At 45.6% G+C, this 19,099-nt stretch overlaps 1 protein-coding gene across 5 annotated transcripts in view; it reads left to right on the plus strand.

The window, feature by feature from the left end:
• The window catches only part of EVC2 (EvC ciliary complex subunit 2), a 163,413-nt gene that overhangs the window by 23,982 nt on the left and 120,332 nt on the right, over positions 1 to 19,099 (plus strand). For all 5 annotated transcript variants that reach the window (XR_009601162.1, XR_009601163.1, XR_009601164.1 and 2 more), the window contains exon 7: positions 3,390 to 3,443. Coding sequence is in view for 2 of the 5 variants with exons in the window: in XM_042251640.2 (XP_042107574.1) it covers positions 3,390 to 3,443 (54 nt within the window). In the remaining 3 variants the exon portion in view is untranslated. The remainder of the gene's footprint in view (positions 1 to 3,389; positions 3,444 to 19,099) is intronic.

A 19,099-nucleotide genomic window follows, 5' to 3' on the forward strand; every position in this document is an offset into this window, starting at 1 on the left:
AAATGATCCAAGTCTGAGGGAAAATCTTGTCAACTCCACATAAGAACATGGGTCTGCTTTGCTTGTCGGCTGTAAAGAGGCTCACACTACAAATGGGAGAATAAAGGAATTATTTAAAAATGCAGGTGCCCAGTGGGGTAAAATCCTTCATGTTGGCGTGGACTTGGTGTCTGGTACTTCAGAGGCTGAAATGCTGCCCTCACTGTGTTTTTAGAACGGTTCAGTGTTTCTGAGCTTAAGTTTTCCCACTTGAGAAATGAGGGGGGGAGGTCAAAAGATTCCCTTCAAACTCATCTCTTCCAGTTCTGACATTTTAAAATGGTATGAGAGCAATAAAAATAGTTACTGCTTTCTAATCCTCACCACAGGAGGGAGGTACTGTCAGAAATGCACTGTGTTTGAGTCTGGAAACTACTTTCTCCAACTCACATACAGATATACATACATGTATAGACGTGTGTACATAGGTATAGACACATGCACCTCAACTTCATACAAGGATACCTGAGACAGGACAGAGTTGCAGCGGAGGTCAAGAGGGAGGAATCTAGAACTTTCATCTCCAGTTCCTTACTGTATACTGTGTAAACATCCCGCCCACCTTGTAAAACCATCACTGGATCTCATGTGGTCCTTGTTTCCCGGCTTCAGGGTGTGCTCTAAAACATGTTTCTTAAGCCTTGAAGTTTATATCATGGATGTAGGCTGATGGCTTCTGTTTTGCTAAGAGATGGAGACAGACTGTGTAGCACACTTTCAGCCCCTCTCTGTTTAGACCTTGGGTGTCAAGAAACAGCAAGGACAGACCCAGAGGGAGAGAAGAGAGAGAGAGGAAGCTAGCCTTCGAACCCACTAGTTCAGAAGACCCTGAAACTCACAGGGCACGACAAATACTCTGCAGCACATACAATTCAGGAACAGAAAGGGCCAAGTGATTGCTTCATAGGTGTCTCTTCTTTAAAAATGTGTGTTTGTGTGTGTTTTAATTTCCATTGTTCTTCAGTTGCTAAGTTTGTGTCTGACTCTACGACCCCATGGACTGCAGCATGCCAGGCTTCCCTGTCCTTCACTATCTTCTGGAGTTTGCTCAGATTCATGTCCATTGAGTTGGTGAAGCTATCTAACCATCTCATGCCTATTTCTCCTTTGGCCTTCAGTCTTTTCCAGCATCAGGGTCTTTTCCAATGAGTCAGCTCTTTGCATCAGATGACCCAAGTATTAGAGCTTCATCATCAGTCCTTCCAAGGAATATTCAGGGTTGATCTCCTTTAGGATTGACTGGTTTGATCTCTTTGCAGTCCAAGGGACTGTCAAGAATCTTCTCTGGCAACACCATTTGAAGGCATCAAATCTTGGGTGCTCAGCCTTCTTTACAGTCCAACTCTCACATCCATTTCCCTCCTTAAAACATCAGCTTGTCCAGCTGGCCTGTGATGGGTTTTGGATGCCCCAGTGCTCCCAGTATAGCTGCTGTAACAACTGCAGGACATGGATCAGGGGGTTTCCTGCTTTGGGTGGACCATCACTCAGGTTAGAGGAAAATGCCTCTAGAGTAGCCGTGATAGAATTAAACAGGGGTTGCCTAGCTCACTTGCCTAGGTCACTTGCCTAGCTCACTCTGGCTCCAAGTCTCCAGGCAAGGTTGTCTACGATGATACAGCCACCACCATCACCACCTGCTACACCCAACAGCACTCATACTTTCATAGCACTCTTCCTTATGGGCCAGGCACTCTTCTGATTCATCCTCACAGCCAGCCTACAAGATGAATAAAATTCCCACTGTACAGATGAGGAAACTGAGGCACAGAGAGGTCAGTACCTTGTCCAAAGCCAGAGTGCTGGGGAATGATGAAGCCCAGCATGAACCTGCATAATCTTCTTCCTCCCACTCCTCTGCACTGCCTTTCAGGTGCAAGATATTTTGCCTCCAACCCCAGAAAGAAGCATGTTCTCGTGTTGGGTCTCCTCAGATACCACGAGGTTGGACAGATAGCAGAGTAGATCATGAGAAATGCTGGACTGGATGAAGCACAAGCTGGAATCAAGATTGCCGGGAGAAATATCAATCACCTCAGATATGCAGATGACACCACGCTTATGGCAGAAAGTGAAGAGGAACCAAAGAGCCTCTTGATGAAAGTGAAAGTGGAGAGTGAAAAAGTTGGCTTAAAGCTCAACATTCAGAAAACGAAGATCATGGCATCTGGTCCCATCACTTCATGGGAAATAGATGGGGAAACAGTGGACACAGTGGCTGACTTTATTTTTCTGGGCTCCAAAATCACTGCAGATGGTGACTGCAGCCATGAAGTTAAAAGATGCTTACTCCTTGGAAGGAAAGTTATGACCAACCTAGACAGCATAGTAAAAAGCAGAGACATTACTTTGTCAGCAAAGGTCCATCTAGTCTAGACTATGGTTTTTCCAGTAGTCATGTATGGATGCGAGAGTTGGACTATAAAGAAAGCTGAGTGCCGAAGAATTGATGCTTTTGAACTGTGATGTTGGAGAAGACTCTTGAGAGTCCCTTGGACTGCAAGAACATCCAACCAGTCCATCCTAAAGGAGATCAGTCCTGGGTGATCATTGGAAGGACTGATGATGAAGCTGAAACTCCAATACTTTGGCCACCTCATGCGAAGAGTTGACTCATCGGAAAAGACCCTGATGCTGGAAGGGATTGGGGGCAGGAGGAAAAGGGGACGACAGAGGATGAGATGGTTGGATGGCATCACTGACTCAATGGGCATGGGTTTGGGTGGACTCGGGGAATTGGTGATGGACAGGGAGGCCTGGTGTGCTGCAGTTCATGGGGTCGCAAAGAGTCAGACACGACTGAGCAACTGAACTGAACTGGACAGATAGCAGTCATAATGCTCACCTTTCATTCTCTATATTCTAAGCAGAGGAGTATTAGAAAGTATGGGAGTGGATGTTTAGGGTGTTGGGGCTTGGGAGGTCGAGAGCACTGGAATGAGAGGGGACCTCACTCACGTCAGAGCATGCAGTTCTCTCCTCCTTCCTTCAGGGGGCAGACCAGACCCTGGAGGGGGTGGGTAGTTGCTCAGGGTCATTCCTTTCCCCTGACCTCACTCCCCTCCAAGTGTTTCACCACCTGGGTATGGCGCCTGTGTTTCCCTGGCTGTTAGGGGAACTGGTGTCTGGCTTTCAAACACGCCTCCTGGAGAGGAGGCGTCACGGTTCCACAGACCTTTTCCCCTCAAGTGACTTTAAGACCACCGCCTGCTCTGACCACTCCCCCACCTCCGACAGTCAAGAACCCACTGTAGCTCCAGGTGGGTGGGTCGGAAACAGACCACTTGTTACCTGGTGTCTCAGATGCCAAAACCGGTTGACTGAACTGCTTTCTCTATGCTTTTTTCTAGAACAGAACCCAGCTAAGAGCCCCCTTCACCATAACAGCAGAAGAAAAGATCACGGTAAGAGCAAGCCTCTGACCGGGACACCCACATTACCCGCCCAGTGCATCTCTTTCTGCCTCTGGTCTGTGGTCTGTTGCTGTTCTCAGAGCTCAGGGGAGGGGCTCACCGCTGGCCTCAGCTTCCTAGACCCGAGCCGAGGCTGGGGGCTCCCTGTGGTCTGGGGTTCCCCAGTGGCCTGGGGGCTGTCTGGCTGGTTTTCTGAATACCTGTTCATCTGGGCAAGATGGATTGGTCACTGCCTGGGACCTGCTTGAGGCCCCACCCACCCATCTGTACATCTGTTCAGCGGGCTGGTACTTGCCTTTCGGTGTTTGCTTGTGGCCAGTGGGTGGTCCGTGGTTTGTCTTCCCAGAGCTTCCCAGGGCCTAGAGACCTGCTTCTGTGGTCCACCAAGAACACTTCTCCCTTTTTCTTCATCATTCGCTCACCCACAGCTCATGCATCCATTCATTCACGTGCTTGTCAAGTGTTTATTCGTCATATAAACACAGTTCACATTTCTTCAACCCTCAGTGCATGCGTACTAAGTTGCTTCGGTCCTGTCCGACTGTTTGTGACCCTATGGACCGTTAGCCCACCAGGCTCCTCTGTCCATGGGATTCTCCAGGCAATAATACTGGAGCAGTTGCTATGCCCTCCTCCAGGGGATCTTTAAGACCCAGGAATCCAACTCACATCTCTTGTGCCTCCTGCATTGACAGGTGGATTCTTTACCACTAATGCCACCTGGGAAGCCTCCCAGTAATTACCAGGCCAAGGTGTTTACATTTGCTGAATCGTGACATCTTCACTACAATCTTGGGGGATAGATTGAACTTTTAAATTGCCTCCATTTCTTATATGGGGAAACTGCGGCATGCCCAGGTCAAGGCATTTGCCCAAGGTCACATGACCATGTGTCAGGGCTCCCAAGACCACCCCCAGGTGCAGGGTTTCCCTAGGAGGACCCAAAGCACTGCACACATTGCTGTACTCAGGCTGATGTGTGATAGAGAAAGGTGCAGAGCAGAATCAGCAAAGGGAAGAGACATGCGGGATGGGCTCTGAAGACACCAAGGAGAGGCTTCCCAGATTCTCTCCCAGTGGAGACACGCAGGGCACACTGAATTCCTCCAGCACGGAGTTGTGACATCACATGTGAACTCCTGTCCATCAGGGAATCATTAGAGACCCGGTGTCTGGCACCTCCCAGCAGGACAGTGTGTGTTGAGTGTAAACCCCACCATATGCACAGCAGTTTAGGCCGTGAGCCCCACTTATCAGGGGATGGCGGGAACCCTCTGAAATCCGAGTTCCCAGACACCAGCCACGGCCCAGCACCTGGAGCAGCCCTCCCAGAGGACAGAAGCCTCAGGCCCTCTGCCTGAGCGCCTTTCTCCACAGCTGGTGTTAGAACAGGATTTGAACCCAGACCCTTTGGTTCCAGAGCCCTGCTGTTGGGCAGTGGACCACACTGTCTCCTAGCAAGCCGAATTCCCGCAGAGAAGAGGCAGGAACAAAATCTGAGGCAGGCACACAGGTATAGACAGTTCTCCTGGCTGGTCCGTGTGTCTCCCACTGTGCCCTACATTGTGGGTGGCCCTTAACAGGTAAAGATCCCTGATTGGGCTGATTGTCATCATTGCCTGTGATTGTCCCTCAGCAGAGGAGGTAGCTGATGGTTGCGTGATTGCAATAGAGGTCAGAGAACATTCATTTAATCAATATTTATGAGCCCTTCCTCCATGGCCTGATAGCTCAGTTGGTAAAGAATCTGCCTGCAATGCAGGAGATCCCAGTTCAATTCCTGGGTCAGGAAGATCCCCTGGAGAAGGGATAGGCTACCCACTCCAGTATTCTTGGGCTTCCCTGGTGGCTCAGCTGGTAAAGAATCCACCTGCAATGCAGGAGACCCCAGTTCGATCCCTGGGTTGGGAAGATCCTCGAGAGAAAGGAAAGGCTACCCACTGCAGTATTCTGGCCTGGAGAATTAGTCCATGGGGTTGAAAAGAGTCGGACACAACTAAACAACTTTCATGTCACCACTATGGCCCAGACCCTCTGATGAGGATGGAGGCGCACCATATCCAGGTCTTCAGGGCTGCCTCTGGCTCACGCATTGCCTTCAGGAGAAGCAGGAATAGGTGGCCCCCCAGGCTGCAGACAGCACGGGTCTGCAGCCAAAGTGCCCAGGTTCAAATCCTGTTCTAATACCAGCTGTGTAGAAGGGCATTCACACACAGGCCTGAGACTTCTGTCCTCTGGGAGTCCTGCTCCAGATGCCTGTTCCAGATCCATGGGTGCAAGGCTAGGCGGTGGAGCAGTGGGTTGTATTTCAGCCCCACTGGTCCCTGGGCCAGGTAACCTCTGCCTTTGGATCATGTTCATAAAGGTCATTATCAAGTGAAGAGATGAGACGAGTCAGTGATGGCTCTATAGTGTTGTGGGGAAAATAAGCTTTTACGCCAGAAGCCTGACTCTGAATCCCTGGTCCCCCACTGATTGTATGTGACACTGGGCACGCAACTTACCTCCCTGGACTTCAGTATGCTAGCTGTAAAATGAGAATAATAACAATACCTGCTTTATAGGGTGATAACCACAGGAAATGGACTGAGGCAGGCAAAGTACTGAGCACAGTGCCTGGCATTCTCTGCGTGCTCAGTAAGCCTCATCAATGTTATGAAACGTGCAAACAATACTGTTGTGCAACTGTTCTGTATTAATTGTGTGTAAATGGTGTGTATCAGAGTCTCAAGCTCAACTTCCGTGAGAGTCACACCAGTGCTGCAAGTGTGTGAGTCAGGCCTATGGGAGATTCCAAGGTGCAGTGGAGTCTGCGGCAGCCTGGAGATTTAGACTGCCCATCACCCACTATCCGTCCCCCCACTTTGCAACATTAAACAAGAGGAAAAAAGCCAAACAGTGTACATCAGCTATGACTAAATTTGTGAGGTTGTCCCAAAGAAAGGCAATGCCAAAGAATGCTCAAACTACCACACAATTGCACTCATTTCACACACTAGTAAAGTGATGCTCAAAATTCTCCAAGCCAGGCTTCAGCAATACGTGAACCGTGAACTTCCTGATGTTCAAGCTGGTTTTAGAAAAGGCAGAGGAACCAGAGATCAAATTGCCAACATCCACTGGATCATGGAAAAAGCAAGAGAATTCCAGAAAAAACATCTATTTCTGCTTTATTGACTATGCCAAAGCCTTTGACTGTGTGGATCACAATAAACTGTGGAAAATTCTGAAAGAGATGGGAATACAGACCACCTGACCTGCCTCTTGAGAAGTCTATATGCAGGTCAGGAAGCAACAGTTAGAACTGGACATGGAACAACTGGTTCCAAATAGGAACTGGAGTACGTCAAGGCTGTATATTGTCACCCTGCTTATTTAACTTAGATGCAGAGTACATCATGAGAAACGCTGGACTGGAAGAAACACAAGCTGGAATCAAAATTGCTGGGAGAAATATCAATCACCTCAGATATGCAGATGACACCACCCTGATGGCAGAAAGTGAAGAGGAACTAAAAAGCCTCTTGCTGAAAGTGAAAGAGGAGAGTGAAAATGTTGGCTTAAAGTTCAACATTCAGAAAACGAAGATCATGGCATCCGGTCCCATCAATCCATGGGAAATAGATGGGGAAACAGTGGAAACAGTGTCAGACTTTATTTTTCTGGGCTCCAAAATCACTTCAGATGGTGCCTGCAGCCATGAAATTAAAAGACACTTACTTCTTGGAAGAAGAGTTATGACCAACCTAGATAGCATATTCAAAAGCAGAGACATAACTTTGCCAACTAAGGTCCGTCTAGTCAAGACTATGGTTTTCCAGTAGTCATGTATAGATGTGAGAGTTGAACTGTGAAGAAAGCTGAGCGCCAAAGAATTGATGCTTTTGAACTGTGGTGTTGGAGAAGACTCTTGAGAGTCCCTTGGACTGCAAGGAGATCCAACCAGTCCATTCTGAAGGAGATCAGCCTTGGGTGTTCTTTGGAAGGAATGATGCTAAAGCTGAAACTCCAGTACTTTGGCCACCTCATGCAAAGAGTTGACTCATTGGAAAAGACTTTGATGCTGGGAGGGATTGAGGGCAGGAGGAGAAGGGGACGACAGAGGATGAGATGGCTGGATGGCATCACTGACTCGATGGCCGTGAATCTGAGTAAACTCGGAGAGCTGGTGATGGACAGGGAGGCCTGACGTGCTGCGATTCATGGGGTCGCAAAGAGTCGGACACGACTGAGTGACTGAACTGAAAACTGAACTGAACCTGACATAACATCATAGATCAAGTGGTAATGACAAGGTGCAGGGGAGCTGAGAGGACTCGGTGGATCGCAGGCCTCTTGGAAGAGGTAAGAGTTCAGTTGGAGCTTAAAAAAAAGGCTTAACTCAAGATGGAGGAGAGGTTTCTAAAATATGCAGCTGAAGATCTGACATCAAGGTTAAGCTTGTTTTCACTGTGGGGTGGACGTGAACCAAGATTGACTGGGTGCAAGCACAGTGCAGTGTCAGACACGACTGAGCAACTAGCGTGCACACACACAGGCACAGTGCCTGGCACCATTAGGGTGCACGTAATGGCCCTTGCCAGGGAAAGTGTGTGAGCCACCAGGTTGGCTTGGGCACCTGCGAAGGTAATGTCATTATACTAGGAACACGTGTTGATGAACAGGAGAGCTTAGCAGTGAGGTATAAGCTCCTCTGACATTTTAATCAAGCAGGTAAAACAATATTGGGTTGGCCAAAAAGTCTGAACTAACATCTTGGCCAACCCAGTACAAAGTAAACACATTATGTAACCCATTATGTAAGCTGGGATCTGCAACCCTTGAAAGAGACCCTGTTACTTCCTTAATTTTTTATGAATTTCTTGAGGGTGAAACTGACATCTGTCAGATAAGGCCTCAAGAAGTCCTCTCTGCCTCCTGGATGAACAGAGAGGAGAATAATGACTCCACCCTGTGCTGGACATTGAGTGCAGGTGTTCTTTTTTTAAAAAAAAAATTTTGTTGAAGTATAGTTGATTTACAGTGTTGTGTTAATTTCTGTTGCACATCAAAGTGACTCAGTTATACATATATATTCTTTTTCATATTTTTCCATATCACAGGATATTGAATATAGTTCCCTGTGCTCTATAGTAGGACCTTGTTTATCCATCCTGTGTATAATAGTTGTGTGGAGGTGTTCTGATTCACTCCAGCTTCTTATAGTAAAGCTGGGCATCCTGCCAGGCACTAGGAGAACAAGTCACCATATTTTACTCCAAGGATCTGGATCTAATCAAGAGTGAGACATTTAAACCAATTGGTATGTCATCCAAATTCATTTAGAGTGTAATTCCTATAAGAATAATAGTGGAATTGGGGGGAGGAATGTGATCAAATCAATCAAAGTTTTATCTGAAAATATAAATGTATGAGGCTAGATGAGAAATTGTTAAAATGAAGAATAGCATGGGAAGATTTGCCATATCAGATATGAAAAATTAGAAAGCTGTGTTAACACTATATGCAGGTCTTGCAAGAGAAACTAGACCAGTGGGTCAAAACAGAGTATCTTCACATATGTGTATCTGATAAAATGATATTTCAACTTAATGGGGAGAGAATGTTTCATTTATTAATTTGGGGAGCAATTGACTGGATCTTCCAGAAGAAAAATGAAGATGAATTCCCTCAATAGATATAAATCTAAATAGATGAAACAGTTTGTAAAAAGTAAATCCTGGTTAATATGCTATGGGGGAAAAAACATTGAGGAAAATCATGGCTATTGTTACTCTGCTTATTTAACTTATATTCAGAGTACATCATGTGAAATGCTGGGCTGGATGAAGCACAAGCTGGAGTCAAGATTGCTGGGAGATGTCAACAACCTCAGATATGCAGATGACACCACCCTTATGGTAGAAAGTGAAGAGGAACTAAAGAGCCTTTTGATGAAAGTGTGAAAGTGAAGGAGAAAGTGAAGGAGAGTAAAAAAGATGACTTAAAATTCAACATTCAAGAAACGAAAATTATGGCATCCAGTGCCATCATTTCGTGGCAAATAGATGGGGAAACAATGGAAACAATGAGAGACTTTATTTTCTTGGGCTCCAAAACCACTGCAGATGGTGACTGCAGCCATGAAATTAAAGGACACTTGCTCCGTGAAAGAAAAGATATGACCAACCTAGACAGCATATTAAAAAGCAGAGACATTACTTTACCTACAACAATCCATCTAGTCAAAGCTATGGTTTTTCCAGTAGTCATGTATGGATGTGAGAGTTGGACTATAAAGAAAGCTGAGCTTTTGAATCGTGGTGTTGGAGAAGGGACTCTTGAGAGTCCCTTGGACTGCAAGGAGATCCAACCAGTCCATCCTAAAGGAAATCAGTCCTGGATATTCATTGGAAGGACTGAAGCTGAAGCTGAAGTTCTGATACCTTGGCCACCTGATGCCAAGAGCCTACTCACTGAAAAAGACCCTGATGCTGGGAAAGATCGAAGGCAAAAGGAGAAATGGACCCCAGAGGATGAGATGGTTGGATGGCATCACCGACTCTATAGACATGAGTTTGAGCAAGCTCCGGGAGACAGTGAAAGACAAGGGAGCCTGATGTACTGCAGTCCTTGGGGCCACAAAAAGTAGGACAGGACTGAGTGACTGAACAACAACAGCAATGTCTTTATGATGTATTGTTGTTCAGTCACTCAGTCCTGTCTGACCGAGCATATAGGTTAAATAAGCAGGCTGACAATATACAGCCTTGCCATTTCCTATGCCAGCTGTTTATGATATATAAAGAGCCCCTATTCGTTTATAAGATAAAGAATGCCTCTGTAAGTAGCTATGTATGATATGAGAATTTCTCAAATGCAAGGATTTACAATATGTACCCTTTAGCACAGTGGAGGGAACTTGTAACTCTGCTGGCAAAATCATATGACTTTGGGTTTCACTCAGAGGGCTTCCCAGGTGGTGCCAGTGATAAAGAACCTGTCTGCCAATGCAGGAGACACTGGAGACACAGGTTCGATCCTTGGGTCAGGAAGATCCCCTGGAGTAGGAAATGGCAACCCACTCCAATATTCTTGCCTGGAAAATCCCATAGGCAGACGAGCCTGGTGGGTTATAGACCATTGGGTTGCAAAGAGTTGGACACGACTAAGCGTATATGCACACGCAAACATACGCGCGCGCACACACACACACACACACACACAGAAGGCTGGAGGCATGCAGTGACATTTCATCAATCTGCCTTCTCCATGTTTCATCTTGTTTGAATGACTACCCCAGCCTCCTGCCTGTCCAGTCCTGCTCTCCTCCAACCCCTCCTCCTGAAACACCAGCCTGCTCACTTTCTATTCTGGAGGGGCTCCCCACTGCCTGCTGATAAAGCCCAGTTCCCTTAGGTGGTATTCAGTCTCCATCAAAAATGGTGGCCTCTGTTATATCGCAGTGCCATGGGGTTCCTGTGTTTCCCACTTCACTCTGGTTTTACATATGCTGATCTTTTCTTTCCTGTCTTCTGGGTAGCTTGCATACATCCTATGGGAACCCTGACCAATTTTCTCCACCTCCGTGATTCCTTCACATCTCCCAAGCATGCTGGTGGCACCCCTCACTGGGATCCAGTGGCATTGGGACATCCGATAAACCTTGTCACTCTGTGACTTTGAGATTTTTCCTCTTGTTAGCACTTAATACATTTTTATGGACATCAGAGTAGAATTTTTGCCCAGGGACAGACTTTAAAGATTACCTAGTTTTACGTCCTGATTTAAGAATAAAAAAACTCCTAGGTCTTGAGATGCTCTGGGAACTGGCCAAGGTCCTGAAGCTTGATAACAAACATTGAGGAATGGAATCATGCTCTGTGGTTTGCAGTCCAAGCCTCGTTCACTAGATTGTAACTTAACAGCTCTGTTAGTGTGTGTGGTTACCTGCAAGCTCTGGCTCCTGCCAGAATTGTGAGAGTTTCTGCCGTCAGAGCTGCCCTGCAAGGGCTGTGGGACCACAGCCCTCTGCTTCCTCAAGCAGTGGAAGGATCTTAGTGAAATTACTCCTAAAATCTTCTCTAGGGAAATCAATATGGTCTCCCTTTCAGACCCTTTCTGGTTTGGGGAGGGGATGGGACTTAATGTATGTCCATTGTGGACATTTTAAAGAAAACACCACTCTACACGCACACACACACACAGAGAAAGAGAGACAGACACAGGGAGAAAATTAGAAGAATTACTTTCTAGGCTTGCCGCCAGAGATAACCATTGTTAACATGGTGGTTTCTTGCTTTCCACAAGTCTATGAATGCATTTCTTACATAACTGAAGTCAAATTGTATAAACAGTTTTTCCTCATGCTCGTGTAACTTTTTATTGGATTTTAAGCACTTAAAGCATTTCTTTTGAAAGTCTTTTTTTGGTCTGGCATTGCTCTTCATAAATAACAATGGTGAAACTCATCAAAGGAATCTGCTACCAGCTCATATGTGATTAAAGAGGTGGTAATAACAGATGATTCTTTTCCAGAGATGAGAAGGAAAGTTAGTGGGGACATTGGGGATGGGGAGGCTGGGGTCACTGAGCCACCTCCTTTTCTTTATTCTCAGATAATGAAGTTTAAGATAAATAGGCTCTTTGAAATCTGTGCTTCAGATGATTAGTCGAATTTGTCTGCAAGATTTTTGCCCTTATTTTACAGATGCAGAAATGCAGTTTAGGGAGGGGAAGGCTCAGGGTCCCCCCTGTGTGGTGGAGGGCAGAACTGAGAGCTGAACCCCCACTTAGGGTCTCAGTTCAGTCCTTCAGTCGTATCCGACTCTTTGCGACCCCATGGACCGCAGCAGGCCAGGCCTCCCTGTCCATCACCAACTCCCGGAGTTTACTCAGACTCATGTCTATTGAGTTGGTGATGCCGTCCAACCATCTCATCCTCTGTCGTCCCCTTCTCCTCCCACCTTCAATCTTTCTCAGCAATTATGGCCTAGGTCCATGGTATTTATGAGTATGTTCTACTGCTTCTCACAGCCTTGTTTCTGATCCTCAGCATCCAGGTTTGCCTTCCTCCAGGCTGAAGCCACACAGTAGCCAGATTTCTATTTCTAAAACACTGATCTGACCATGTTATTTCCTGACTTAAAACCCTGCCGTGATCTCCCATAAGCCCATAGAAAGATGTTGCATGTTGCTAACCCACTGTGTTGGAACTGGACTGTGTCTCTTGCCATGTGTAGGTCCTGCTCATGCCCTTCTCTCTGCCTGGCTTGCCCTCCTCCTGGCCTGGCTCATGGCCCTCTGCCCACAGTCACCTCTTGGAAGGTCTTCCTTGTCTTTTGAGCTGAGCCAGGGGCTGTCCCTCCTCCCACCCTAGTCCTCAGGTTTTCCCCCTCACCTCAGCCACACATGTCACCCCACTTACTCCAGAATTCTTGCCTGGGAAATCCCTTGGACAGAGGAGCCTGGTTGGCTGCAGTCTATGGGGTTGCAAAAGAGTCAGACACAGTGGCTAAACAACAACAGCAGCGATTAGAAAGGAATTACTTGGCCTCTGGTGAAAGATCAATGAAAATGTTGATAGTTAAGCATAGTGTTGAAGGGACTGAGAAGGCTTTTGACCAGAGACTCAGGAACTCTAAAGTTCTGCCTTACTAGTCACACCCTAATAAGGTGAGCTGGGTGCTCAGAGAGAGTATCAGAATGTTCATAGTGGCACAGGCCCCTGACAGTTCAAGGCAGGGCTCCTGGTAAAAGGCCAGGCTGGAGCCTGAGCCCTATGGAGGCAGCTGTGGTGTGAAAGCTATTCGTCTACACCTTGCGATGTGAATCCTGGGTCTACTGCTTACTAGCTCTGTGACTTTAGGCCATCTATTTAACTTACCTGTATTTGGTATTATTATTTGAAAATATGGATTAAAGTAATGCCCACTTTATAATATTGCTGTGGGGAGTGAATGCATGTAATGCACTTGGAACTATCCCTGGTGCTCAGAATCTGGTCAATATATATTAGCTACAGTGATGGTGGTGATAATGGCGATAATGATGCAGCTCGTGGTGATGTTAATGATGGTGATATGAGTGATTCTAGGGAGCTTCGTCCTTCCCATAAAACAAAATCTTGAGATTCATTCTTCTTCAGTCATTTATATGGAGGAGGAAAGTTGAAGAGCGGAGGCACTGTGGGCAAGTCAAGGGAGGACCTAGCTTAACTTAGCAACACAGATAAATGGAAAAGGCTAAAAGGAGAAAGTGAGAGTTGTGAGTGGGCTTGCCCCAAGGAGGCAGTCTTTACCTAGGTGTACTTATCACCTCACATTGGAAAGTAGAAATTGCAGGAGAGAAGGGGAGAAAGATGGTGTGGCCTGCAGAGCCGGCCTGGCTTTTTCCTCTTCCTAAATATATAGGCATTCATTCCTGCAGCCACGTTGTTATTAATATATTAAGCTCCTGCTCCCCACACTGCCTCTGCTCTTTAAGTTATCTTGGCCATGCAACTCATTAAGGAGGGCGAGATCTCAAGGTGGAGATCCAGAGAAGGTGGAGGTTGGAAGAAGAGGTTGGTGGCCTGTCTCAGCTGTTCCACTTCATGAAGTAGGAAGGGGAGGGAGGGAGGGAGATTTTGATTGGGAGAATGAGTTAGTTCTGTTCCTGCCTGCCTAAAGTTATGCCCCAGTATTTTCTTCTAGTTCTCATCCATCATGTAAGCCACTTCTACCATGGTATGGGAGGCTGGGACTAAAAATGTGCTTAGAAAACCAGACAGCCCCCTGGATGGTAAGTGGTCTGATGTACGAGGGGAAAACACAGAGTTTGGAGTCAGACCAAGCTGTGTTGCTCTTTGGCTGTGGACTTTGATTAACTGTTTGAACTCTCTGCATCTCCATTTATCTCCAATGGAAAGGGGATAATACACCCCTCACCAGATTGCTGAAGATTGATGGAATGAGATAAAGCACTAGCACACTTTGTTCATTTCCTGAGGCTGCCGCAGCAAATGATCACAAAACTTAGAACAACAGAAACTTATTCCCACACCGTTCCCAAGGCTAGGAGACTGAAATCAAAGTGTCGGCAGGGTTTGGCTCCCTTCGAAGGCTCTAGGGAAGAATCCTTCCTTGCTTCTGTCTAGCTTCAGGTGGCTCCTGGAAATCCAACTGTAGCTACATCACTCCCATCTCTGCCTCCGTGACCCCATGGTCTTTTCCCTGTGTGTGTCTGTCTCCAAGCCTCCGTCTGCTTAGAATGATACCATCACTGGGTTCAGGATCCACCCTAATCCAGTATGGATTGGGCTTTCTAGGTGGTGCTAGTGGTCAAGAATTCGTCTGCCAGTGCAGGAGACATAAGAGACGTGGGTTCGATCCCTGGGTCAGGAAAATCCCCTGGAGTAGGAAATGGCAACCAATTCCAGTATTCTTGCCTAGAAAATTCCATGGGAAGAAGAGCTTAGCAGGCTAGTCTGTGGGGCTGCAAAGAGTTGGACATGACTGAGCGACCAGACACAATCCCATATAACCTCATCTTAACTTGGTCATGTCTACAAAGACCTTATTTCAAAATAAGGTCACATGCAGAGGTACTGGGGGTAAGACTTTAGTATGTCTTTATGGATGGCACAGTTTAACCCCCTATAGGCACCTAGCCCAGGCAATGGCATATTGTAGGTGATCAAATGTCATTAATGTCCTTCACCTCTCCATTATTCTCTCTACAGCTGAAAAAAAAAAAAAAAGTTTGCCTTCTGTGAAAGAAAAAACCTTGAAAACAGATCACTGATCTATAGCCTTTTCTCTTTAGACACAGACATTTTGTCTCTTTTCCATCAGTATTTTAATATAAGCTCTGTGAACTGCTTTTCATATGTATTGATTTGCTTTTTCTTATCTGGTAGGTACACAAATCAGGGCTCAGAGGGCTGTGGCCAGCACAAATGGAGAACTTGCGTTTCAATTTGGTGCTAATCAAAATGTAAGATTTAGAATCAGGGTGTTTGCATCTGAAAACAGAATTGGTTTTCTGATCATCTCTGATAACAGCCTCTGTGGACAGAGGCTGATTCATCATAGGTGAGTCGTATGTGGCAACATGCTTGTATTCAGGTTTCAATAACCGTCAGGACCAAAGCTCCTAGTTCTGACATAACTTGGCTTTGATTGTCTAGAAGGTCAAGTTGACCTTGTTCATCTGTCAGATAAATTTAACCTTAACTACATACAGACTGCATTGGGATCCCAGGAATGAGAAATGGGTTAGTTGTCTCCGAGCTCCTAAATAATGTGTTAAATGTTCCCATAATCTGCAACCATTGTTTTAATTGAAGTGTATTGATTTACAATGTTGTTTTAATTTCAGGTGTACAGCAAAGTGATTCAGTTTTGCATATATATATTCTTTTTCATATTCCTTTCTCTTATAGTTTATTATAAAATATTGAGTATAGTTTTCTGTGCTGTACAGTAGGTCCTTATTGGTTATCTGTTTTATATAGATTAGGAAGTATATGTTAGTCTCAAACTCTTTATCTCTACCCCACTTACCTCTTTGGTAACCATAAGTTTGTTTTCTATGTCTTTGTGTCTATTTCTGTTTCATAAATAAGTTCATTTATATAATTTTTTAAAATGATTACACTTGAAAGCTTTATCATATGATACTTGTCTTTCTCTGTCTGATTTAACTTCACTTAGTATGGTAATCTCTAGATTTCACCCATGTTGCTGCAAATGGCATTATTTCATTCTTTATTAATGTCTGAATAATATTCCATTGCGTATATCTTCTTTATCCATTCATCTGTCAATGGATGTTGGTTGCTTCCATGTCTTGGCTATTGTAAACTGAACATTGAGCATTGAGGTCTGCAGTCATTTTGAATTAAGCTTGCTGTCACAGGTTGGCTTCGTTGGAAGCAGGTGCTGAGATAGGGTTTGAGTATAACATAGTAGCCAGTGTGCAGAAGAGTTAGCATAGCTGACCTGAGTTGGCTATCCTTAGAAAGGCCAGCTTACAAGGTGAGTCCTTGGCTGGCACTTGGGAACTTGGATTTCAGGACGATCCTCACCATTTACTGAACTAAGAGTGGCTCACATTGCCTAAAGTGTTTTTATAAACAATATATTTTATGTTGAAAATGTTTTGTCTTCTTCTGGGAGCCTGGAATTTTGGTACATGCTTCCCAGGTGGCACTAGTGGTAAAGAACCCAGGAAACATAAGAGCCATGGGTTTGATCCCTGGGTCAGGAAGAGCCCCCAGAGAAGGGCATGGCAGGCTACGATTTGTAGGGTCACAAAGGATCAGACATGACTGAAGTGACTCAGCACACACACACGGTAGCAGGCAGAGGATGCCTACGTGACTAGTCCTGAGTAAAAACCCTAGTTGCATGCGTGCCTGTGTGCTCAGTTACTCAGTCATGTCTGACTCTCTGTGACCCCATGGACTGTGGCCCACCAGGCTCCTCTGTCCATGGAATTTTCCAGGCAAGAATACTGGAGTCGATTGCCATTTCCTACTCCAGGGCTTGTTGTTGTTGTTCAGTCACTAAGTTGTGTTCAACCCTTTGCGACCCCTTGGACTGCAGCACACCAGGCCTTCCTGTCCTCTAGTATCTGTAGGCCTCCACCCCTTCCACTTCTCCAGGGGTACCAAGTCTCAAATGAGTTTCCCTAGTGGACAGCATTTCACATAGGTCATCACGCTGATTACTGGAGGAATTAAGTCTGTCCTGTGTGACCACTGGGAGAAGACGCTGGAAACTTGCTCTTGGTTTCCACTGGACTTTGCCCCACGTGCCTTTTCCTATTGCTGATTTTTCTTTGAATCCTTTCACTGTAATCATAGTGTGAGGATGACTGTATACTGAGTCCTGTGAGTCTTCATGAATCATTGAACCCAGGAGGTGGTCATGGGGTTCCCCCATCATAATCAGATCACCTGTGGAGGGGAGGAGCGGGGAGCAGGACTGGGCAGAGGAAATGTTTCAGTTTAGCAAAATGAAAAAGTTCTGGAGGTGGTGGTGATGTGTGGTCATACTTAACATAACTGAAATGTACACTTAAAAATGACTAAAATGGTAAATGTTATGTAATGTGTGTTTCGCTGCATTTTAAACATAATTCATAATCTTCTTGTAAGTGGTTGAGCATTCAGAACTTAAAACTCCTAGAAAGCAAGATTCTTTTAAGAGGTCATCAGGCACACTAAAAGACAGTGGAGTGGCACCATCAGTATTCTGAGGGAAAAAGGTTTTGGACCTTGGACTCAGCCAAGATAACAATCACATGAGTGCAGAGTAACATGAGAAATAAAAGCATGTTCTACACAAATTTACTTGAGAGCACACAAATATGGAAAATACTCTATCAAACTAAAAAAAAAAATACAAGAAAAAGTGAGGAATGGATTCCAAAACGTAGCTTTTCTTTAATCAGTAATATAAGAATCTTATAGAAGGGACTTCCCTGGTGGCTCAGTGGTGAAGAACCTGCCCGCCAATGCAAGAGCACAGGTTCTATCCCTGAGTTGGGAAGATCCCCTGAAGAAGGAAATGACTACCCAATCCAGTATTCTTGCTTGGGAAATCCCATGAACAGGGGAGTCTGGCAGGCTGCAGCCTGTGGGGTCACAAAGAGTTGGCTATTACTTAGTGACTGAGCATGCGTGGAATACAGAAAGCAGTAAAGAGAGACCTCCAGTGACAGCAGTGCAGCAAGCCTAGAAAGTAGCCAGTCCTGGGTAGATCGGAATGTCAGAGAGCTCCTGGAGTGATGACGTTAAGGAGCAACAACAACAACAAAATGACTCCCTGCAGCAACTAGTATCGTTAAGGAAATGGATGTCACACCAGGAAGAAAAAAGAAAAGCAATGAGAAACCCCAGGAAAAACAAAAAGTTTCACAAGGAAGTGTTGGTCCAAATTGAAGTTTTCTAAAAATATGTCATGATTTTGAAAATTGATAGGGTAAGAAAGGGCACTGCATTAAAAATATGTCACTTTTAGGGGCATGTATTGGGCTTCCCTAGTGGCTCAGACAGTAAAGATTCTGCCTGCAATGCAGAAGATCTGGTTTTGATCCCTGAGTCGGGAAGATCCCCTGGAGAAGGGCATGGCAACCCACTCCAGTATTCTTGCCTGGAGAATTCCATGGACAGAGGAGCCTGGCGGGCTACAGTCCGTAGCGTCACAAAGAGTCGGACCTTACTAAAGTGACTTAGCATACACACGCACACAGGGGTGTATATTTAGTTACACAGGATTACATTCAGTTAATTTGAGTGAATTTGCATATCCATTCATATGCAGTGAATACATATGTCTAATCATAATTGTGATAGTCTTTAATTTTTTTATTTTTAGAATTAACTTATAAACCACCACAAAGACTTAATTGTGATTGCAGAATATACATACATATTTGGAGAAGGCAATGGCACCCCACTCTAGTACTCTTGCCTGGAAAATCCCATGGATGGAGGAGCCTGGTAGGCTGCAGTCCATTGGGTAGCCAAGAGTCGGACACGACTGAGTGACTTCACTTTCACTTTTCACTTTCATGCACTGGAGAAGGAAATGGCAACCCACTCCAGTGTTCTTGCCTGGAGAATCCCAGGGACAGGGGAGCCTGGTGGGCTGCTGTCTATGGGGTTGCACAGAGTCGGA

Source organism: Ovis aries, chromosome 6 (assembly GCF_016772045.2).
Source record: "Ovis aries strain OAR_USU_Benz2616 breed Rambouillet chromosome 6, ARS-UI_Ramb_v3.0, whole genome shotgun sequence".
NCBI lineage: Eukaryota > Metazoa > Chordata > Mammalia > Artiodactyla > Bovidae > Ovis > Ovis aries.